We start from the raw sequence: 24,867 nt of genomic DNA, 5'->3' as shown, positions 1-24,867 counted from the left end.
TCTGGAACCTGTCAGCCTCCGGGGCTGGCCACTGGCAGGGAGCCAAGACAGAAATGGATCATACTAGGTAGAACATGTGAAAGCCAGGGGACATCACATGTTTGGGTTTGGACTGGTCTCCTTTGAGTGTGTGAGCTTCTGTGTTCTATGTTCATTGGTTTTGTTGTTGCGTTCTCTGCTACTGCCAGGCACCAGCCACCACTGCTAATGTCACTGGCCATGGTGGCTTTGATGGCCAGTGCTCAAGTGCTCAGAATTTATCTTTGGGCTTTCTGGTCACTAGATTCAGTTTAGCAGGGATTTGAATGTCTTTTGAATGTGGATAATATTCAAGTTGTTTTACGCTGTTCTGTTTTGTTGGAACGCTGGCTCTGGAGTAATGACTCCCCCTCCTCTAAACCCAAGCATGTTTGCTTAAAGGTGTCCCCCCAAATCTCTGTCCTGTGTCAGGTGTGCCATCTAACTGTGACAGAGAGAAAGGAGAGCAAAACAAAAGGATATAAAGCAGAGGTTCTCAACCTGTGGGTCGCGACTTCTTTAGGGCTACATATCAGATCTTTACATTATGATTCATAACACTAGCAAAATTCTAGTTATAGTGGCAATAAAATAATTTTATGGTCGGGGTCACCACAACATGAGGAACTGTATTAAAGTATTGTAGCATTAAGAAGGTTGAGAACCACGGATTTAAAGGAATTTGCTTGGCAAGGACTGCTCTCAATAATATTACTCATGTCTCTGGTAAATACTTAGATGGTTATACCCGAGGTTCTGACAGTACAAGAAGTGTTACAAAGGCTGAGAATGTGAAGGCTTAAGTGAGTTCTGAGGGTGTAGGAAAGGGTAAAAGCGAGTGTTCCAAACGCAAGCTGTGAAAGTGTGAGACAGTAACCTGAGGTTGTGAAAATGGTTTCCGGTTTCTTTCTCCACGATGCTATTGTTATGTTAAGATCCCAAAGGTTTAGGAAATCTGTACACAACAGTTCAGTCTGACCCCTTGCTTGGCAGGATCTGAAGACTGCCCACTGGCAGGAGGCTTCCTTTGTGATCAAACTGGATGCTGGCCAAAGGCTTCTGGAGGCTGTCCTTATTGGTAGGGTGAAGGCATGGTACATATTCAGGAAGGCATTCTACCTTTTATGCAGGTTTGGGAATCTTTTGTATCATATTAAGAACCCATGGCATTCCAGGTGGGAGATGAAGGTCATTGGTAAACTTTATGGCAGCATTTATCACAGCTGCCCATCAGGAATGATCGAAATAGAGAGAGTACACACGCCTTAGAAGCTCTCAACCCCTGGATATAGACACAGTAGACATGGTTCAAAGCTCCTCAAGGTCCTTGCATCCCTAAAATCACCCCTTTTAGACATATTGATCCCACCTCTCTGTCACACCATCCCCAGTTTCAGACCTTAACCTCTCAGGTCATCCAGGATCTCCCTTACCCTCTAGGGCCTCTAGGGCCAAGTATGACTGACAGTAAGGTCCCGTTGCTGACAACAGCCACACAGCTCATGGAGAGATCAAGTTGGCGCCTACATAGAACCTTCACGCCCATGTGCCATTGCCAATGACACGGAAAGATACTCTGCAGGCTCCCAAACAGCAGCCCAACAATAAAACCACTGACCTGCAATCTGTCCTGCCTCTAAAATATGCTAGGGCAATTGTGGCACAAACCTTTTAGAAGAAACAAACCCCATGAGGTGGAGCCCATATCTAACATTGCTTGGGTGACTAAGAACCAGAGTCCAGACAGCCCAGAGAACCTAGTATAAAACCAAATACTTCTGGTCTAAAATAAGAAGGTAACAATAAAATGGCCCCTAATAACATTCTCCTGTATTCATAGATCGGTGCCTTGTCAGCCATCATCAGAAAGGCTTCCTCCTGCTGCAGAAGGGAACAGAGAGACCCATAGACAGAGAGAGAGAGAGAGTGTGCTGTAGGAAATCCTTTAAGTTACCCGCCCAATTGGGCATGGCCTCTTATATTATAAATGCCGACGTAAAGTGCTCATTCCCTCATTCTTCTGGCTGCTGGATTCGGTTCCTGTTCCCCGTTAGAGCAGAGGATTGTGATCTGTGAGTCTACCCCTAAATAAACAACCCTTTATTATACTTAATTCTGAGCTAGTGTGGGATTTCCTTTTAACATCACCTCCAAGAGAGAGAACTTGAAACACACTGCTCTACATGAGATATATCTCCTTCAAATCCTCCCCTCCGAGCCTAGGGAACCCCACGGAAGAGGAGGCAGAAAGACAGAAAGTAAGAGGCAGAGGGAATGGAGGACACCAGGAGAAGGGGGGACCTAAAACAACTCAGCACAAACTCATAAAACAACTGAGCACAAACTCACAGAAACTGAAGCAGCAAACACAGGGCCTACAGGGGTCTGCACCGGCTCCTCTGCACATGTGCTCTCTCTTCCAGTTTAGTGTTTTTATGGGACTCCTGAGGCTGTGAATGAGTCGGTCTCTGATTCTTGTGCCTCATATGGGGGCTCTTCCTTCTGTTGGCTTGTCTTGTCCAACTTGGATATGATTTTAACTTCATCTGATTATAGTTTGTTATGTTTGGTTGTTACCTCTTAGAAGCCTGTTCTTTTCTAATGAGAGGCAGAAGGGAGAGGACCCAGATGTGGGGATGAGCTGGGAGACATATATGGAAGAAAAACTGTATTTGGATTATACTGTATGAGAAAAGAATCTATGTTTAATAAAAGGGGGAAGAGCCAGGCGGTGGTGACGCACGCCTTTAATCCCAGCACTTGGGAGGCAGAGGCAGGCGATCTCTGTGAGATCGAGGCCATCCTGGTCTAGAAGAGCTAGTTCCAGGACAGGAACCAAAAAAGCTACGGAGAAACCCTGTCTCAAAAAATAATAAATAAATAAATAAATGAGGGAAGATACATGAAAATGTGTATCTTATTGACCTTGAGAATCAAAATTAAAACTACACTGAGATTCCATCTTTCCCAACTCTGAGACAATAAACAACCAAAATTGCTGGCAGGAATGCAGAAGAAAAGGAACCTTTATGTTTTCTTAGTGGAAATAAATGTAAGTTAGTCTAGCCACTATGGAAAGCAATGTGGAAGTTCCTCGGGAAACTAAAATTCCAATGACTGCATAATTCAGCTGTGCCACATGTGAGTTTCTACAGCAAGGGGATCGAAGTCAGTGTGCCAAAGGTTCCTGCAACCCGTGCTTGCTACAGCACTACTCTCAAGAGCCAAGTTCATGGGGTCGGCCCATGTGGTCACCTATTAGTGGAGGGCAAAGAAAATGTACTGTGCATGTTTTTATAATACATATACACATATATATTTTATTATATATATAATATTTCACAGCCATCAGTATGATTCTGCCATAAAGAGTTCAAGTATGTCAGTTGCAATAAAACTGGAGACCCTCATCGTGCTAAGTGAAATAGCTACACTCAGGAAGAAAAGCGGCATGGTTTTCTCTCATACGTGGCACTGGATAAAAACATAAATCAGACCTGAAATAGAAAGGTGAGTATTTGGATGGAGAGAAGACCATTGGGAGGGGTGATGTCATCAAATAGGAATGATGGGGATGGTAGGTGTGGCCAAGGAACATTGTATGCATGTGTGAAAATGTTAAAACAAAACCTGTTGTTCTGTGTAATCAACATATACTAATTTTAATGATGGATGTATTTTAAAATTCAAATACTTCCAAAAACATGAGGTATTTTTTATCAATCTCCTCCAGACACTAAATATATATATATATATATATATATATATATATATATATATATATATATATATAAAAACCTTCATTTTCTCTGGCACCTGCCATTCCCCTGGCTGTCACTTAGTCATAAAAGGTTTCAAAGGTGTCATGTGGTAATGGCCACCCTGAGACATTACCTCCTCCTCTTCTTGTTCTTCTTCCTCTTCTTCCTCTTCAGCTTTTCCGTCTTTGGGAAGTTCCTTCTTCCGTCTCCTGCGGCTCTCGATGATTTCGGGGTCCCACTGGTCTCTGTTGTATATGTACCCTGTGGAACTGTGCTGCCTTTGCCCAGAGACTCTCTGGCATAAGTCATAGTCACCACACTGCGGAAACAATGTGATTAAATCAGTTCACACATTTCATTCTCTAGGAAGGCAGCCTCGCACAAGGCCACCCTAGAGAGGTAGGTGGAATAATTATCCTTTAATGAGATACTGTACCTTTGCTTCTCAGGAAATCTCACCTCATAGTGTAGTCTCTTATAGAACCTCAGACATGAAGCTTCTTAAGTCTGTCTATTTTTCTGAATTGCTCAGACACATGTAACTTTGCTTTTTCTTCTTTCTATCATTGTTTTTATTATTATATTTTATGTGTGAGGTTGTTTTGCCCTAAGGTATGTCTGTTTCCCATATATGTGCCTGGTACCCCTGAAGGCCAGAAGAAGTCATCAGATCCCCTGTAACTGGAGTTACAGAGGTTGTGAGCCACCTTATGAATGCTGGGAGTTAAACTTGAGTCCTCTGAAAGAGCAGCTGGTGCTCTTAACCACTGAACCATCTCTCCAACACCTCTCTTTCCTAGGCATGATTTCCCTAACACTTTGGGCTTCACTCCTCTTTGAATAAACTTCAGCTTTGCTTGAATTTAAATTTTTTAAATAAGCTTTTATTTCTTGTTTCATATTATCCACCAGATAAATTTAAAATTTTCTGTCAGGTGGTGATGCACGCCTTTAATCCCAGCATTTGGGAGGCAGAGACAGGCGGATCTCTGTGAATTCGAGGCCAGCCTGGTCTACAGAATGAGTGCCAGGACAGACTCCAAAGCTACAGAGAAACCCTGTCTCAAAAAACAAAACAAAACAACAACAACAAAAAAACAAAAAACAAAAACAACAAAAAATTTTAAATTTTCCTGAAAGTTGAGCAAATACAATACAGTGGTGGTATTTTGCATTAAATTCTAGTACATGGCAAACTTCAGTACATGATTTACAGGTCTGGTTAACAGGTTTATTTGTCTGAAATTAATATATATGAAATTATCAGACATTTTAAATAGGAGAGAGCTAGCAGAATAGTGAAACTAATAAAAAAAGAACAGAAAATCAGTTTAATCTACAAAGTTTTACAGAATTTTATTATTTTAGCTCAAAGAGGCTAAAATGAAGGAAAATGAAGAAGAAAGTCTTGTGTCTTCTGCCAATACATATGTGTGTGTGTGCATGTATGTATGTGCCATATTTATTGTCACTCTATGGACAAAATAATTCATAAGATTCAGAAATGGCAGCTGTAAGATCACGTTATCTAGCCTTTAAATTCTGCAAATGGAGTAAACTTACTCCTCATGGTAACCAAAGCCCAAACCAAAGTGTACAGGTAACTTCCATCTTTCATGATGCTTCCGTGTGCATGGATTCTCTCAGTTCGCAAGCCACCCCCAAAGGGAAGTAATCGGATACCTTGCAGATCAGGGAAATACGGCCAGGCTAAAATCGCAGCATCACATGGTCTTCCCATCCATCCCTGAGCTCTCTGTGTGCTTTATCATTCACGATGCAGTGAGACTGCCGATCCTGCTCTGAATGCTTTGTATAATTTTAAAAAATCTAGATGAAGGGGCGGAGAATTGCTCAGTGAGTTAAACTGCTTGCTGAGCAAGACTCATGACCTGAGTTCAGTTGCCGGAAGCCATGAACAAAACTGGATGCACAGAGCTGTTGTGAAGAAACCAGATTCCTGAGCCCAGGGTTCTATGTGTCCTTAGCTGGCCTGCTTGAGGACTGGAGGAAATGTGGAGAGAGCCTGACTGAGTCACGAGCACCATATGTTATGGTAAAACACTGCAGGTCTCCGAGTGGTGGCAGTGGGCAGCTGGCACAAGACCATGGCAGACCACGAAGGCAGCCGTTCCCAGGCAGGGAGCTGCGTGGCAGGTGAGAGAAAGAGGCCTATTAGGCATGCCAGGCAGAGAAAATGGGTATTCATTTAGTGGGTTATGGAGAGGAAAGGGAAAGGGGAAAGGGGAGAAGGGAGACAAGCAGAGAGAGAGAGAGAAAGAGAAACAGAGAGACAGAGACAGAGACAGAGAGAGGAGGGGGGAAGGGGAGAAGTTGGGGGAAGAGAGAGTCGCAGATGCTGCCTCTTTGGGAGAGAGAGACAGAAAGGAAGGAACTCAGGTTGGAAAGGGAACAAAGATCTGCTTGCCTCAGTGAATGGAGTGGGGGAGGGAGTGGGTGGGGCTTCTCTCTTAAAGGGACAGGACAGATCATTACAGTTTGAAAGCTTGAGGATCACTTCGAAGACCATGCAGCCTAAAAGCTGTATGCTACTCGTACAGTTTCTGATCCTTAGCTCAAGAATTTGCATTTGAACAAGCATGAGGACACTGCTACCATTTTCTGAGAACCTGCTCTAGTTGCCTGCTGACCGTAGTGTTCTCTGTGGTGCAGACCCCTTTAAAAAGTATCATGGAAGCCATACAGTTTGCATCAGAAAATACACATACACACATTTTTTTGCATATGATTGAAAGAGATTTATGGGTGTTCTGAGCATCATGGGTCCCAGGCTGGAAACTTCTAGGCATTAGAAGTCACAGGCTTTTTTTTTTTTCAGCTAACCCCAAACTATTGAGAAGCTTGTGTTGTCCTGGGCTGTATTTATTTACTGGGGCAAAAAGGAACAAAGTTAAGAACTTCCTTCCCTCTGTGGAGCCTTCTCCTTTGTGATGTCAATAGAACAATTCTCTTATCTGACCTGGGAGACTTATTCTTCCTGAGGAATGGCTTTTCTCCTGACTAATAACTAATCACAATTCCCCTTCCGCTACTTCAGATTAGTATGCATTTTAATTGTCAAATTAAATTACCTGGGAAGAATTACCAAGCTAAAATTACCTGGGAAAACAGACCTGTGGACTGCCTAGATAAAATTGGCCTCTGGGCATGTTAGTGAAGGACAGTTCTGATTGCTCTAATTGATGGGGAAATGGGACAACCCAGCCTGAAATTAGCTGCCTCCCATCCCCAGCTTTGGGTCCTGAACCACAGAGGTGAACAGGACATTATCTGAACAGTAGACATGCCCACATTTGTTTCTCTCCACTCTTGACTGGAAGTGGGACACCTAGGTATTTCAGTTCTGGCTGCATTGACTTCCCTGCCAGGTTGGACCGGGGTCTTGTTTGTTTTCTATTGCTGTGATAAAAACCATGAACAAAAATTGCCTCATGGAAGAAAGGGTTTGGCTTATATTTTCCAGGTAACAGTCCATTACCCACCCGAAGGAAGTCAGGGCAAGAACATAGAGCAGAAACTAGGAGGAAGCTGCAGATTGGCCTGTTTTCTGACTCAGAGCTCAGCAGGCATTTTTATAGAGACCAGAACTGAAAGACCTGGATAAATCCAGACCCCTCTAGCAGGAAAAATAGAGCCAAAAATCTAGGTTCAGTGATTCTGTTTCAGGAACTAGCTGAAGATAAAGTTAGATTATAATCTTGAGAATAATCTTGAGAAACAGAGAGTTACCCCCTTGTGATTATCACTGGTATTTTTGGAATACTCTGTTTCAGAAACCAGCTGATTATAATCTTGAGAATAATCTTGAGAAACAGGGAGTTGCCCCCTTGTGATCATCACTGGTATTTTTGGAATTTTCTATGATGCCCTCCCTACCCTCTTTGGATTACTGGGTTGTGGTTTCTTCCCTTAAAAACCCCTTCTCCCAGTTACTCAAGGTCGAACTCCTCCCCTGTCCCCGGTGTGGTTTATGAGTCTTGGCCCCAGTGCACTGGTTTCTGTCCTGTCAATAAACCTCCTGTGATTGCAGCAAGGACGGTCTCTCGTGAGTTCCTGGGGGGTCGTGTTATCCTGAGACTTGAGTGAGAGTCTCCCCGATCCAGAGGTCTTTCAGAACCACTGCTCAGGGGATAGCACTACCCACTATGGGCTGGAACCTCCTGCATCAGTTATGCCCCACAGACAGGCTTACAGGCTGGTCTGAGATGGACAAATTCCTCAACTGAGAGTCCTGTTTCCACTTCCCAGGTAACTCTACTTTGTGCCAAGCTGGAAATAAAAACCAAGCAGAGGCCTTACCTAGAATTGAAAAAAAAAAAAAAAAAAAAAAAAAAAAAAAAAAAAAAAAGCTTTCTCCCTGGCTTTTGTCAGAGTATTTTGTCAAAACAGGAATGAAATCAGGAAAATTAGAGCCAAATTCAGCACTCTAATGTAGTAAGCGTTTGGGGCCTTTGGCTTGTGTGCTCTCTTTTTACCAGTTCAGTTTCTTATGTAATCTGTACTTTACTGCCTTGGACATTATGTTTGGTTTTAGTTAATGAAGCTTATCTTCTTTTTCTGTAGCAAATGTTCTTATGTTTCTCATTCTCAAGTTTGATTGGATTTTTTTTTGTCTTATTAGATAGTCTAGGCCTAAATTCAAACTTCTGATTCTTCTGCATGCATCACCACACCTGGCCTGCATCACCACACCTGGCCCTGCATCAGCACATCTGGCCCTGGATCACCACACTGGCCCTGCATCACCACACCTGGCCTGCATCACCACAGCTGCCCTGCATCACCACACCTGGCCCTGCAACACCACAGCTGTCCTGCATCACCACACCTGGCCTGCATCACCACAGCTGCCCTGCATCACCACACCTGACCCTGCATCACCAACCCTGGCCCTGCATCAGCACATCTGGCCCTGGATCACCACAACTGGCCCTGGATCACCACAACTGGCCCTGCATCACCACACCTGGCCTGCATCACTACAGCTTCCCTGCATCACCACACCTGGCCTGCATCACCACAGCTGCCCTGCATCACCACACCTGGCCCTGCATCACCACAGCTGCCCTGCATCACCACACCTGGCCTGCATCATCACATCTGCCCTGCATCATCACATCTGCCCTGCATCATCACACCTGACCCTGCATCACCACAGCTGCCCTGCATCATCACACCTGACCCTGAATCACTACAGCTGCCCTGTATCATCACACCTGGCCTGCTCAGGATTTTGGTTCACGCCTGCCCATTAGCAGTGGCAGGGCTACAGAACACAGCACACTCAGCATTAGAAGGCTTCCTCTCTCAGAGCTGACCCTGACACATCCTTGAGTCTCAATATCAGAGCTGAGGACCAAATCTATTTTGAACCCTCATAAAGCCCTCAGATTTTTTTAAAGTCAGGTGTATATATGAGCATGTACTTGCCACAATGTACCTGTGGAAGTCAGAGGGTGATTTTAGCTGTCAGTCTTCACCTGTTTGAGTCACAGGCCATGAGAACCAGGTGGCAGCTAGTGTTCAGATGTCAATACACTAGAAGTGTGATTATCTGATGGAGGTTAATCCTGTCCAGACAAGGTCTGCAGCACCATCAACTCTGAAAGCTGTTGTTCTCTTTTGCTGAAGCAGCTTGGTGTCTCCCCTATACCTGCATTGTAATGTATAATCTCATGTGATGTGTATATGTAATCCCATGATTGCATCTCAATCTTACGGGCACATATATCTGTGGGTAGTCACAAAGATGACTTTTCATTTAGCTATATAGTTCTGATATACAGAATATATACTGGGACTTGCTTCATAACTGGATCTATTTGTCCCACCAGGACTGTGGATACTGAAAATCCTGCCTTGTTCTTTGGCTTACTGGATGTCTTCTCCCACCCCAGAAGGCCTCCAGTGAGAGAATTCAGTCATGTAGCCAGAAACCTTGGTTCCCAAAGCCATATCTCTGTTCTGTTCCCTGAGATATATTAGAAGTCACCTCCCTGCAATTGTTTTCCATTTGGCAGGACATGCAGTCAGGAAAGGAGTCTTTTATATAGATCATGTTTGGGGCCTTCAAAGATAAAGGGGCATCCAAGCTTAGAGAGTTGTCTTTGTTCTACGTGTGTATCTAAATTGGAAACTTTACAGAACAGGAAGAGAACAGCAGGAAAGGAATAAAGAAACTGGTGCAGAAAAGTATGCAGTGGAGAGTTCACTGCACCCTCAGATCCTTCTAGGTCCTGTGCCTGCTGAGTCTTCTTCTGAACCCTGAGGGGGCACTGAGGCTGGCACTCAGAGGTCCCCAATAATAAACTCTCAGCGTCTGAACACCAAAGCTTGCCTTCCATATTCACAAAACAAGTAGACAATGTCATATCAAATTCTGATCACAAGCCCATGAAGTGGCTGTTACCATCTTTGTAAAGAGGGAATAGAGGCATCTAAGCAGTCTGTCAAATTCCAGTAGAAGACAAAGAGGAGAATTGGAAATACAATCCAACCCTGACTTGATCAGCGCCATGCAGTGTGCCTCGACACTATACATAGGAGTCATTTGCCTACTCTTTTATTTAATTGCTAAGGTTATTAGAAGTGATTAGGTGTCATGCGGTGTACCAGGTGGAGCTTATATGGGTGAGTCATGATTATACCCTCAAATAGGGCTTGTGAAGGATATACAGAGAGGTGAGGAATATTAGAGAAGAGAGAAACAGGGAAGGCTCCCAGAGAAGTAATAAACAACTGAGTGGTAAGGGCATGTGTGTGTGTGTGTGTGTGTGTGTCTGTCTGTCTGTCTGTGTGGTGGCAGTGACGGAAAGGCTGCCAGGACGAGTTCTGATGAGATGATGTCCACACTGCCTTACAAAAGTTAGCTATGATGACGTCTGGTGATGGGGCAAAGATGTTTCTGGTGGGTGGAGCTTCAGGAGCAGAAACCCAGAAGTGTGATACATAAATGGCTGTTTCCATAACTACCCAGAAAGCCTGGGCTGGAGCCACAACTTAGTGCTTAAGGGCATGTACTGCTTGTGCAGAGGACCCAAGTTCAAGTCCCAGCACCCACATCAGGTGGCTCACAACTGCCTGTAGCTCTAGCCTTGGGGACTTGGGGGATCTGACGCCCCCTTCTGGCCTTCTTAAGCATCTGACTCACATGTACAAGCCTACATACAGACACACTATTAAAAGTAAAATAAACTTTAAGTATGAAAGCATTATTTGAACTCAAGTTCTCTGAAAAGAAAAGATTTGCTATTTCAGTAAGCAACTAATATCTTTACCTGGTGTGGGAGGTCCTTCTGTCTATGTGTGGATTTTATTGGTTAATGAATAAAGAAAACTGGCTTGGCCTATAGCATGGGAGGAGGAAGGCGGAGTTAGAGAGAAGCCAGTGAGCTGCCGGAGACAGACGTGCTGAAACTTTGCTGGCAGGTCGCTACCCCATGGTGATGCACAGATTACTTGAAATGGGTTAAATTAAGATGTAAGAGTTAGAGCTAATGGGCCAAGTATTGTTTTAAAATTAATATAGTTTCTGTGTCGTTATTTTGGTTCTAGGCAGCTGGGACGAACAAGTGGCCTCCTCTAACACTTACCTTAATATTGATTATAACATCTGGTTGCAATTCTAAATTTTTAACAAATTCCAGTTGCTTCAAAGTGGTCACAGTATCCTGTGCGAGTGATGGCATTTCAGTGATGATGTAACCTGTAAAATATGTAACAATTTATAATATCACTGAGTGATAGCACAGCTTTATTATAATTTATAAAATATTAAAATATTAACAAGTAAGTAAAATTTATAAAATTATCTGTTGTGAATTTTAAGTTATTACCACATGAAGTGTAGCTATGAATGATTCTCTTCTGATTAGAAAGAAATCACCATCTGGGAGGAGGAAACATCTTTAGAAATTCTAAGTCAGGGACAGGCAAGATGGAGCAGGGGGGTAAAGGTCTTTGTCACATTCCCCAGGGTTCATAGGCTGGAAGAAGAGCACCAGCTCCCTCAAGGTGTCCTTTGACCTCCACATGCACGCCATAGTGTTCATATGTCCCCCTTAACTGTAACAGTAAGTAAATAGATGTTTTAAATTCTTTAAAAATCTAAGTCAGTTTGATTTAGATGAGACACTTATGGAAAGAAACCCCAGGCTAATACTTTTAACTCAAGTAGAAACAGTTATATGACTCTTTTTATATGACCTATTATTTTCATCTTTAGATTAGTTTTTCATAACATTGTAGGACACATGCATACAATATCTATGTAGTTATAGAGAGTGATGAAAACCTGTGTACCCTTTGTACATAAGAAACAGAACACAGTGATGTGGGAGTCCCCTTTGTGTGTTGCTTTTCTTGGTTAATGAATAAAGAAACTGCCTTGTCCTGTTGATAGGGCAGAACTTAGGTAGGTGAGGAAGACAGAACTGAATGCTGGGAGGAAGAAGGGTGGAGTCAGAGCGAGACATTATGGAGCCGCTTCTAGAGTCAGACATGCCAAATCTTTGCTGGTAAGCCACTGCCACATGGCGATATGTAGATTAATAGAAATGGGCTAAATTAAGATGTAAGAGTTAGCCAATAAGAAGTTAGAGATAATGGTCCAAGCAGTGATTTAATTAGTACTGTTTTCTTTGTGGTTATTTCGGGGCTAAGCTAGCTGGGAGGCCGGGATGAATTAGCAGGCCCTCCTCCTTCAACACAGTATAGTTGGGGCTTTAGAACACTCATTGACTTGCATCCCACACAGAAGGAGAAATCTCACTGCAATGAGTCTTGAGTACCACCATCATGTTGTTTCCCCAGGGAGTCTTGAGTACCACCATCATGTTGTTTCCCCAGGGAGTCTTGGGTACCACCATCATGTTGTTCCCTCAATACACTTTAAAATTATGTCACTTGCTGACCCAAGAAACTTTTCTCTCATTACTAAAATATGTATCAATTCCTCAGCTAGAAATGAAAGAACTTAAATATGTTTTTCTGCTATTTTAATGATTTTTCCCCTTTGAGGAACAATTGTAAGCTATGTTTCAGCCTTGAGAACTTAGCAAAAAATTTGTAACAAGTAAATAAAGCGAGATAGCTACTTAAAGGGTGAACGATACTATCTGTTGCGTCTTTCAATAAAGCGAGATAGCTACTTAAAGGGTGAAGGATACTATCTGTTGCGTCTTTCAATAAAGCGAGATAGCTACTTAAAGGGTGAAGGATACTATCTGTTGCGTCTTTCAATAAAGTGAGATAGCTACTTAAAGGGTGAAGGATACTATCTGTTGCATCTTTCCTGTTTTCTGTGACATAGTTTTTACTGCACCATACTTTATTTTTAATTCTTTTTTTGTTTGTTTGTTTGGTTGTTTTCTGAGACAGGGTTTCTCTGTAGCTTTGGAACCTGTCCTGGAACTAGCTCTTGTAGACCAGGCTGTCCTTGAACTCACAGGGATCCACCTGCCTCTGCCTCCCGAGTGCTGGGATTACAGGTGTGTGCCACATACAAGTGGCTCCTTTCTCCTACAAATTAGTGCCCACATGGCCAACTAAATCCATGTAAAACCTAAAAATGCTTAAAAAGAAACTCAAGACACATAAAAATAAAATTTAACTACATTTTCCCCCTCTGGTGGCATGCTACAGCTCCCCTAAGGAAGCTTTTCCTGATTCACTGGTAGCCTGAAAAAAGTCACACCTTTTTAAAAAGACGGCTTCCTGGGCTGTGCTGCCAGCACAAACTCAGGCGATAGAGCATTCCAATGTCATTTGTGGGTCCGGGTGTTTGTGTGCCCACTTGGAGTTGGGAGAAAAGTAGCTGAGACTATGCCCTTGGCTTGGAGCTCCCCACCTAGGCAGGCAGCAGGATCAGGTCTCCTAGGCAAGCACAGGCGGGAGAGCATGGTGGATTCTGGCTGCCATGCACAGAAATATTTCCAGGCTCCGCAGTGTGCTGCATGGCAGATTTAGCTATTACTCAGATTAAAAGGGTTCATGGGCTGCATGCTCATTCTAGAGTTGAAGTGCTGAGTGCAGCTCCTACCAGACCTGGCAGTAATGGTGCAAAGTGGAGAGAGGCGGAGCCAGCATCCAGAGCAGCTGCAACCAAGCCACTTACCATTTTAAAAGCTATTTAAGACAGTAAAGAATTACAGATAACACAATAAGAACAGATTCAGACATTAAAAAAAAACCTCTAAATGGATCTAAATTGGATAAATGTACATAGGCTTGGGAAAGAGACGAGAAAGAGTATAGAGAGTTGGAAAAGAGGTAAATCATTTTAAGAAAAGTCTTTATTTATTTATTTATTTATTTATTTTTTTATTTTTTTGATTTTTCGAGACAGGGTTTCTCCGTAGCTTTTGGTTCCTGTCCTGGAACTAGCTCTTGTAGACCAGGCTGGCCTCGAACTCATAGAGATCCGCCTGCCTCTGCCTCCCGAGTGCTGGGATTAAAGGCGTGCGCCACCACCGCCCGGCTAAGAAAAGTCTTTAAAGAGACAAAATACAGACACTCATAAATTAAAAGAAGTAAAAAAATAAGCCACATAAAGATCAAATATACACAGAGAATCTGGAGTTTGTATATTATTTTGCTTTCTTTGAGTTTTTTGATGGTGAAGGAGTTAAGTACAGAGAAACATTTCATTGTATGGGCTGCTAAAGTAAACCATCATCCTGACTCCAAAATTTGAGTCCAAGGATATGTTGCTTTAAAAAAGAGGTTCTTCTTTTGTTTCCACAAAAGATGAAAACCTGTGGATTGCTTCCAGATCAATTTGGTTTGAGGAAACAAGACCCCCTAAAAGGTTGCTGTAAACACTCCCAGAAAAAAAAATTCACCCAATAAACAGCAAAAAAAGTTTAGAGAAAAATAACTACTCCCATATTCCCAAATATTGTTTATACTTGTTTGTTTATATTTAAAGGGGGATATGCTATAGTGATAAATAATTTGCTTTAGTATGGATCTTGGTTTATTGATACAAATTTAAGAGAGAGTGACTGCTGACAAACACTACAATAGCAGGGTGAAGAGGAGAGCAGACAGGAGAAGCCAGAGGTGGTGGGTGCAAGAAGATCAGTGCACCGTTTTGATGCTTTGATTCATCGATAGTAGAGTTGAGGTTGGTGGCACACTTCTCCCAGCACTCCGGAGGCAGAGGGAGGCAGAGTTCGAGGCCAGCCTGGTCTATAGAGTGAGTTCCAGCACAGCCAGAGCTGTTACACAGAGAAACCCTGTATTGGAAAATCTACCATCAACAAAAAAACCAAAAAGCAAAGGTGGACACTGGAGAATTAAAGACAAAGAAGCACTTGAATCTATCTTAGATGCTCAGCTCAGTAGGGGCTGTAAGATTCCTGGGCCAATGCAAAAGAGGAATCCAGGAAACTACTGTTGGTGCTTCCCTGCAGACGCTTGCATGCATATACGCACGTACGCACGCATACAGGCATGCACGCACGCACGCAGGCACACAAGCACACAGGCACATACCAAAGTGAGAGACTTCCGGAGAATTGAGCTTCTCCAGGATCAGTCTCGTGACGAGCTCGTCCGGGATGCTGTGACCGCTCATCAGCAGCGACTGCAGCTAGAAGAAGCACAGACGCTGTGCGTTACTGCACAGTCTCTGGGATTCACAGTTTCTGGCTCATTGTCGTAACTTGGAAATGTAGATTTGCTCACCATAGTTCCCGTTTCAGTCTCGGTGGCAATGTGTTCCTCCAAAACCGGTAAAGCTGAAACGCGAGGGCAACATGTGAGTGCAAGCGAATATTCGGACTGCTAAACTTAGAAACATTTTCGGAATGTTTGCTAAGCGGCGGCTATATCACTTAATTTGCAAAGCATCTTTATGCATGTTCGATTGGTTAGGGTTGGCCAAAGTAGAAGTGAAGGACTGTTCTGCGGGGAACTTGTCTTGGCCACTCCACCAGGTTAAAATCTGAGTGGACTGGACCGCTGTGCCTCGGATGACTGTGTCCTGCGGGGGGCAGTGGACGGTAGGAGGACGGAATGGGGCGGTATGTGTGATTGGCCCCATACATGCGGAAGTGCACAGCAGCACGATCAGTCTAGATCCTTCCGGTGCCATGCTCTCATTAATGTCTATGCTGATCATATAGAAGGAAAGAACGCATCAGGAAATGTGAAAATGGAGAACCCCGATTCAAAGAGGAACCCTGAGAATTCTAGTAAATATGGCATTCTCTGATGGAAGACAATCTGGTGGGAATGGGAGGAGCTTGACTTAGGCGAAGATTTGAGTTGAATTGTGGCACCGGTCGTTAGGAATTTATAGATGCCTTGATGTTCTTTAAGACTCTCTAAGCTTCTTTATTTAAAACAAAACAAAACAGCAACAACAACAACAACAAAAAACGGGCTGGAGAGGTGCTCAGTGGCTAAGGAGAAGGTCCACATGGAGGCTCAGTACCTTCTGTAACTCCAGCTCCGGAGGACCTAAGACCTCTTCTGGCTTCCATGGACACAAGGAACACATGTGGTACATATTCATTTATGAGGAAAAAACACTCATACTCTTAAAACAGGAGTAAATCTTTTTTAAAAAAAAGAGGAAACTTTCCAAGATCTATGGAGTGTGTCCTGTGTTACTGATTGTTCTCCACACACACAGGAAAACTATGGCACCCCAGTTTCACTAGTGGTGTTCGGGATGCCCGTTCTATACCTCCTTGCCAACTATGATCACAGTTAGGCCAGTGATTTTAATGCTTCACCACCAACTTGTCAGACAAATATGAATCAGTGTTAATTTTTAATAATATGAGATGAAACTTTTCTTCTATTCCTTGGGTTCAGCTCTACTTTCCCGAGTACTGTGTGTGTGTATGTGTGCGCACTGTGTGTGCACCTGTGCCTATGGATGAGTGTGTGTGCACGTGTGCACAGCCCAGCACTCGTCCACCTTGGGTGTTGAGACAGGGTCTCACTGGGGTCGGGGCCTCAACAGTCACTTAGGCTAGGCTGGCTGACCAGTGAGCTCCAGCCATCCTCCTGTCGCTTCTTGCCCAGCACAGGACTGCGAGCGTTTGCCACATTACCTGGCTTTGGTTTACATGGGTGCTGGGCAGAGACCTCAGGTCCCATGCTTGTGTGGCAAGCACGGCACTGACTGAACCAACTCCCCAGTCCCTCTGTTTATGGATTTCTTATTCATCCTTTTTTTAAAAAACTTTTCTATTAGGAAGCAGATAGCTTTACTGGTTAGGAAGATGTGTGTGTGTGTGTGTGTGTGTGTGTGTGTGTACCAACCTGTTGACTTACATATGTCAAAGAACGTAAGGAAATTTATGAGTAAAAATATACTTTTTCCAATGGGGTAATAAAGTTGTGGGAAATGCTCTGAAGACCATCTCTAAGAACATGCTCATGCACACATATAAACAATTCCGATGGAAATAAAGGAGGAGGGACAGAGTCAAAGGCATTTGACAGGCATGACTGGAGTGATGCTATTAGTGGGTTGATAGTCAGCAGGTAGAGATGTGTGCGATGAAGGGAACGTGATAAAACAGTAATTATGGACTCTTAGATTGGAATTCATTATGCAGTTTATATCGCAAATCTTTGGAATTATTCATACTAAATACAGGGAAAAAATTAAATTTACCTTCAACACGAATACATTTCCAAGCTTGTGCTATATTACGGGCTAATGTTGTCTTCCCAGACCCCTTGGAAAGAGAAATGGTATTAAAACCCAGCAAAACTTTCATTTCACGGTGAAGCAGAGGCACCAATACAGAGAATTCCACTGATGTTTATTGTTACATAAATGTTTATCCTATAAAATAAAGAGGGCCCTTTTTTCTCCACTACTTCTTACATATCCCACATACGCTGAGCTTATCTATATTATTATTGAAGGAAATTAGGAAGCTATATAAATCAGGACAATACATCATCTGGATATTACAAAAATTGTAATTCTAATTATAAATCATCATACAATACATCGAGATTTGTCATTTTATTTTCTTCATAAAGAAAAGGGAAGTTTTGGTGACTTCCACTGAATAATTTTATTTCCTCTTTTTTTTTTCTAAACATATTGTGGCTATGTGAGTGAGAACCTGGCCACTGAACAATATCATCAGCCCTGTCCTTACTTCCATTTTGAGACAGAGCCTCAGCAAGTTGCCCAGGCTGGTCTTGAACTCACTCTGCAGCCAGAGCAGAGCATAAGGTTGTGATCCTCCTGCCTCAGCCTCGTAAACTGCTGTGACTGCAGTGTCAGCTCACACAGCAGTGCTGAAGAGCAGATAAACCTCTTAGCTGACTGGAGAGCATCCTGTTTCAGAGTTACAAGCTCATTCCTGTGAAGTGATACTTGCCTCTGGGTGTTCTCAGGGATGACATTATATCCGTAGTTAGAACCATAGTTTTAGAATCATGGTTTCTAATAAAAATTGTTGGAATGTTTCTTGGTTACCTGTCCTATGGTTTCTATCAAAAATGAAACCAAAGATAGGCTCTCCTTTGGCCTTGGCTGTTCTGGAAGGTTCTCTAACTGACTAGCCCAGACCTCTAGCTGCCAATCAGCTCAGTGGCCGAAGGCAGAGCTTACCCTGAGGTCCTTCCTCCAGCTGCAGAGAAGTGAGCAATTTTATAACAGCACCTTCTGGGTTCTTCCCATTTGTCAGGAAGACAATAGCTGGTTCTACAATACACTACAGGCCCATTTGTCCTCGGACTGGAGAAATGATTCTCAGCAACCACGTGGTGGCTCACAACCATGTAATGAGATCTGGTGCCCTCTTGAGGAAGGGACCTGGTCAGTTGTCCTCATCAACGTAGACCATGAAACCCAATATAGACAAGTTCAACAGAAGCGCCATACATGGGCTGCCACGCATGCTTCAGCATGGCCAGGGCATACATTTTATACATTCCATTCCCATTTGCCCTCAGCACCTTTTGGGGTTCATAGACACCCCAGTTCATCTCCTATATCTGGAGAGCCTCGTGGCTAGTTTCTATATCTTATATTCAAATCAAATCTGAAGTAACCTTAGATCACAGAGCAGCAACAATCACCAAAGTACAGAGTTTTGTTGTTATATCCTTATACTATTAAAACCAACATCAGTGTAGCCTAGGTTTTTCTTCTAGTGACTAGCATAAGAACTCAAAATCAATATTCTATCAGAGTTGAAGTGATATTATGAAAATCTATCAGACACTAAAGAAAATATGAACGTACTGTGTGATTTCCATTCTTGTATGGTAATATAAGACTGAGATTTTAAAATACAAATTACCAAATGTTAGAAGAGATAACTTACTGGTTTTCCAAATATAATAAAGCAAGTAGGTTTGGACAACAAATAGTTTCTCTCAGCTTCATCTTCATTAAAGATATCTGCAAAAGGACATTCTTCTGTCTTCTCTGCCGACGCCATAATCGAAAACACTACAAAACAGAAGAAGAGCTGAAGGCGTACAGTTGATGGAGCAGGAGGATGGGGAAGAACTCTGTGAATGTACTTATCCCTGGAACCATTCCATAGCATTAAATGCTTGAGAGAGAAACAAAATAACCAAAGCTGTTTAAAAGAAAGGTCAACACGTCCAACAATCAAATTGACAAAACATATATACATACACACACATGCATGTTTCAATACTTGTTAAATTTCTACAAGGCTGACATTTAAATCATTCTGGAAAGCATTTGCTAGTGTGAGCTTTGAAGAGAGTTATGGGCACAGTCTTCCACTTCAAACTTGTTGTCTCTGACAGCACATTTTAATCTGTGTAGCTTTTGTTGGAATGAATTAGAAATAAACTGGATCAGTGAGCTTTTGGATTTGTTTTTTGTACAAAGACCTAATGTCCTTTTCAAGCACTTGTAAATTATTTAGATATTTGAACCTAAAAAATACAATGAATATATTATATAAGTAATAAAAATAACAAACTTTTTTCTTGACTACAATGAAATAATTATGAATGTATTTAAAGTCCCAATTCTTGAAAACTAAAAAAACAATATACTTCATCACATCAATGTAACCATAAAAATTTAAACAGAAACAGAATGTTAAATTAATGCTATACTAATTAGCACTATTAAATTTTCTTTTTTAAAGATTTTTCATACACTATATTTTGAATGTTTCCCCTACCCCAACTCTTCCCAGATAGTTCTCACCTCCTTACTCCTCCAAGTTTATGTTTCTTTCTTTGTTTATTAATTTATTATATTTTATGTTCATTGGTATTTTGCCTGCATATATGTCTGTTGGCGGAGGCCACTTGTTCGTTCCTGGCTGCCCAGACCATAAAATCATCACTCAAAGCTATATTATTTGCAATATTGTTTGGCCAATAGCTTAAGTGTATTTCTGGCTAACTCTTGTATCTTAAATTAACCATTTCCATTATTTTATATTTTACCCTGAGGCTCATGGCCTATTAGCAAGGTTCTGGCTGGAGGCCTGCGTCTTTCTCCTGTTGCAGCTAGCCACATGGCTTCTCACTGACTCTGCCTACTCTCTCTCTCTCTTTATATATATATGTGTGTGTGTGTGTGTGTGTGTGTGTGTGTGTATATATGTATACATGTGTGTATATATATATATATGTGTGTGTGTGTGTGTGTGTGTGTGTATGTGTGTGCAGAATATAGCTTGGCTATATTCTGCTAACCTATTGGCCAAAAGCAGCTTCTTTATTAATCAAAAAAAACAATACATATACAGAAGGACTTCCCACACCAGATGTCTGTATGAAGGTGTTGGATCCCCTGCAACTAATGTTACAGACAGTTGAGAAGTGCCATGTGGGTGCTGGGAATTGAACTCGGGTCCCTGGAAGAACAGCCAATGCTCTTAACCACTGAGCCATCCCTCCAGCCCCTATTAAAGTCAAATATGAAAAGAAGAATAAGAAAAAATTTAAAGCTGTAACTAACCAAAATAAAATAAAATGTTTGAAATAAATTCTATCCAATCAGTTTGAAAAGGCAAACTTTGGCTGGCTAAATTTTTAAAATGAAGCTCTTTTCACAGGCATTTCTCCAGATGATAGGCCAGTCCTGTAGCCATGTCAGTAACAGCTCTCTTCCCCTACCAGAGTTTTCCTGAGGAAATGGGTGCATTATTTCAGTTACTGCCTAGAAATGACGTGTGCACTGAAGGCAGATCGTGTGGCGGGCACACACTGTTGAGAGACACACAGACAGACCTCAGGGTAAGGGGATTTAAACCAGCTAGGAGTCTGCAGACTTTTTTTTTCTCTTTCCCAGGGCTCATGGCTTGACAGTCAGGCAACAATACTCACAGTCTGAATTCACTGTTGGTAAGGATCCTAAAATCTTGGAAGAGACAGAAAGCCACAGTAACTGAGATGGAAATGCTGGACTTGCTTTGGCAAACTTTCAGAGGAAGGCATTAAAGGCCCCCAGAACTGGTTGGCCAGAGCATTCATCAGTGTGCTGTGCTTTCCGAACAGCTATGGGCCATAAGAAACTAACACACTTGGAGGCACAGTAAGGTGTTCCAGGGGCTGAGGATAGTGGTGAGGCTTGTCCTGCTCCTGGGTTCCCATGTGACACGGGGGGACTTTGGAAGTGCAGAGGCCATTTATAGACACACATTTAAACTGGGGAACAGTCTCAGGATAACCTGATGCAAGACCCACAGTGCTTAGCAGCGATGTTAGAAACCCCGTGGCATTCCTAAAGCTGAGGTCAGGGAGCAGGCAGTGGAAAGTGTCGGCCAACACACTTGGAAAACATAAGGGGCTACTGAACCACACGGTGATACATCAGCAGCCTCAGGCACAGTGAGTCCTGCTTCCAGCCCAGGAACTAACTTACTGAACGGGAGGCTAGGCACAGACTGAGTGACACTCCATAAGTATTTTTACTGGTGACGCCACAGTCCTTCTCTAAGAGAAACTTTAAGCATCAACTGGAGAAATGTTATCTCTCAAGGACGGCCAGGTGGAGTGCTCCAATTGAGCAAGTGCTGCAGGAACCCCTGGAGTGAGAAGATGGAGGACAGTGATGGAGTCTAAGCAGGTCTGGAAGAGCAAACACAGGGATCACAAATAGGCAAAATGCAGGTCGGCTTCCCTGGGAGCAGCTGACACAGAGGGAAAGACATCACAGGAGAATCGTGGTCTATCAGTGCAATCTGCAAAAGGAACACTTCGAGCTGTCAGTTCCACTTGGGGGGGGGGCTCTGAAAAATAGTCATCATGGGGAATCTTCCTGCAGGCGGAGCTTTGAGTAGAATTTATAATCCCTCAAGATGGCGGGCTTGAGAGCGGGAATACTGGAGAAGCCTGTGACTGGACTTAGAAATGGTTTGGCAGATATGTTTAAAGCGAGCTCTTCCCATCCCAGCCGCATTCTTGCGTGATCCTCTTCCTTTGAATGCAAGTGGGATGTGTGACTTGCTTCTCATGGTTATCTTATAGCCTGTTTGCTCAGAAGGAAGCTGCTACGCAGGAGAGAGGACCACGTGACAAGGAATGGTGTCTGACCTTCAGGAGTGGAGAGCAGCAGGTAGCCAATGGCTAAAGAGAACCGGAGCCTGGGTCCTAATGACCAGAGGCTGATGTTCCTTATAATGGGATGGATTCTTCAGTGGTCGTATATCCAGCTAAAAGCGCATTTCAGTCAACACCTGCTTGCAGAGGACCTCTCTGATCTAGGCCAGAACCCCTGGCCATGGAAACTATGAGATAATAAGGGCATTTTTTTTTATGCGGCATGGAAAACTAGTATCGGCAAGGATGAAACGTGTGGACCTTTCCATTCACAAGCCATACATTTGTGAAGAGGGGCTGAACAGGTGAGCAAGATCATTACCCAGGAGATGCTAGCTGGTCTTTCCTTGGTCCTCTGAGTACTACAGGTTCCTAAATGGGAAGGAACGCTTTGGGGGGCAGGATAAAGTGACAGAGGCTACATCATGATTTAACAAGTCACATATTCACCACTAGAGATGCTCTACTTCCCCACGGCTGAGATGAGACTAAGCCAGAACTCCCATCACTGGTGGTCTGGTTATACAGGATCTCTTCCCACTGTAAGGGACAAGAGACAGAGACGCAGATGGGTTTGCCCTCCCCATCCATAGTCAGTTGATTTTGTCTCATTTGTTACCACAAATATCACGTAATATTGTCTCAGATCAAAGGATCCTCTTCACAGCAAAGCGGATATTGTAAGAGGTGCGTAAGTGTGGGATCTACTGTCTCCACCACATCCCAGCGCACCGAGAAGTAGCCAGTGTATCAGACAGGCATCTCAAAGGTCCAGGTACGGCCCTGTTTAGTATTGTGTGGGACAGAGAGATCAGCGTACTTCAAAAGATGAGGAAGATGCCCTGAGTCAAGTAACGGAAGAAGTGCTCCTGATCCCCATCATTCCGCGACTGATTTGGGCCACCTCTCACAATTTAGGACTCTGGTGGTCGTGGACTGGCTCCGGTTTGTAAGAGAGATGATGGTAGCAGAGATCCCAGTCGTTTCACAGAACGGAAACTTCTGCCACCAACTGGCCATTTTCGGCTCCACAGCCTTGAAGGAGTCTGGCAGGTGGAAGGAGGTCTGAGATCATATAGTTGGGGCTGGGAAGGTAATCTTGATCTCTGGGGAATCTCTGACATACATCTTCATGCTGAGACGCAGGAATGAAAGCTGACTACCTACAGGACAAACAACTAGACCCGCATTAGACCTGGCCCTAGAATGAACGGTAAAGAGGGAGATGTATGGACCCAGGGCTGACCTCAGCAGTGAATTCCACAGCTGCTCCCATTAATTTCCTTTCTGCAAGTCCCTTTCTCTTAGAAATTGGAACTAGTCCCTACTTTCAAGGATCATCGGTGATGGCACGGTGTGACCACGATGTGGGGAGCGCGGGTGTGAGTGGTTCACAGGGTGGACGGTGTGACCACGCTGTTGCCTGCTCATCTGAGCTCAGACAAACAGGAAGTTCCAAGATATCAGTGCTCTCTGCCATAGCAGGCTTCAACCAGTAATTCTGGGAGTTGGTGAAAACACGCTGTCCTTTATCCCCAGAAAGGGAATAGTTCCAAGATATGCACTCCTCATTCCCTAGGGAATTTAGCTAACCAAGAGGTTTGCTTGATAATATTCTCCCTTCCCAGTTCCTTTCCTTCCTTGCCACTTTTTCCTGGGATTGCCCCTTCTATAAGCAGCTTGGTACTTTTTTTTCTTAAATTGTCTTTTTCTTTCTGCTTCTAGAAGATGCACACTAAGAAAGTCCTAAAAGGGAAGTGCTTAGTTGTAGTATAAAACAATAATCGAAAACAATATTTGAAAATCAGAATTGTTTATTTTTAAAAAGTGACTTTCCTAAAGCAAATCACCGCAAATGTTTAGCTTACATTAGGAAGGGTTGATTTCCATTATGAAATGAAAAAGTTAAAAGATTCTATTCAAGATGGAGATAACTGGTTCCCTGGGGCTTGTTGGCTGAAGAACACCATCCAGATTGACCTCTGGCTTTTACATACACACACACTCTCTCTCTTACACACACACACACACACACACACACACACACACACAAAATCCCAGAACTGATATTCCTGCCTGTTTTCTAGTTTCTCAATAAAAAGATGGATCAAACTCTGAAAGGAAACTAATAATAAATACCCAAATACTTAAGAAATCCTGTAATGTCCCCATTCGGAATCCACAGCAAACTCTAGTATCACATTCAGCTATGTGTTTGCATTTTTAAAATTTTGTTATCTTGTCAGCATGAGACCCCTCTAGCAGTGAATTCCGGGGTATAGAGGGGTCTGGGGGGGAGGACTTAGCACTTCCTCCCTAGGCTAGCTTAGCCACTACTATCTTACACTATGTAGCAGGTGTTTGGCCTGCATCGGTGAGATAAATAGTCGATGAAAAAAGAACCGGTTTTGAAAGTTGATTTATGGATACATGGGGTCTAGTTTTGAAAGAAAAAAAAAACTGGTATGGGGGTCCCCGCAGAAAGTGGACTTCCCTGAAACTGATAACAAATTACACAAAATACATCCAGACAGTGGACAAT

General features: G+C 43.1%; 1 protein-coding gene across 1 annotated transcript in view; it reads right to left on the bottom strand.

The window, feature by feature from the left end:
• Window positions 1–19,228, bottom strand: part of Ak9 (adenylate kinase 9) — a 109,312-nt gene extending 90,084 nt beyond the window's left edge. The window contains exons 1-6 of the mRNA XM_041654182.1: window positions 19,112–19,228; window positions 17,437–17,500; window positions 15,489–15,541; window positions 15,297–15,393; window positions 11,393–11,505; window positions 3,913–4,098 (exon numbers count right to left, since the gene is read on the bottom strand). Coding sequence (XP_041510116.1) covers window positions 3,913–4,098; window positions 11,393–11,505; window positions 15,297–15,393; window positions 15,489–15,541; window positions 17,437–17,500; window positions 19,112–19,228 — 630 coding nt within the window. The remainder of the gene's footprint in view (window positions 1–3,912; window positions 4,099–11,392; window positions 11,506–15,296; window positions 15,394–15,488; window positions 15,542–17,436; window positions 17,501–19,111) is intronic.
• Window positions 19,229–24,867: the final 5,639 nt, after the last annotated feature.

This window comes from Microtus oregoni, unplaced genomic scaffold, assembly GCF_018167655.1.
Source record: "Microtus oregoni isolate MIOR12 unplaced genomic scaffold, Mior012 000006F_ref0000085, whole genome shotgun sequence".
NCBI lineage: Eukaryota > Metazoa > Chordata > Mammalia > Rodentia > Cricetidae > Microtus > Microtus oregoni.
The sequence above is the reverse complement of the archived record's forward strand: the minus strand, read 5'-3'. Positions and strand labels throughout refer to the sequence as shown.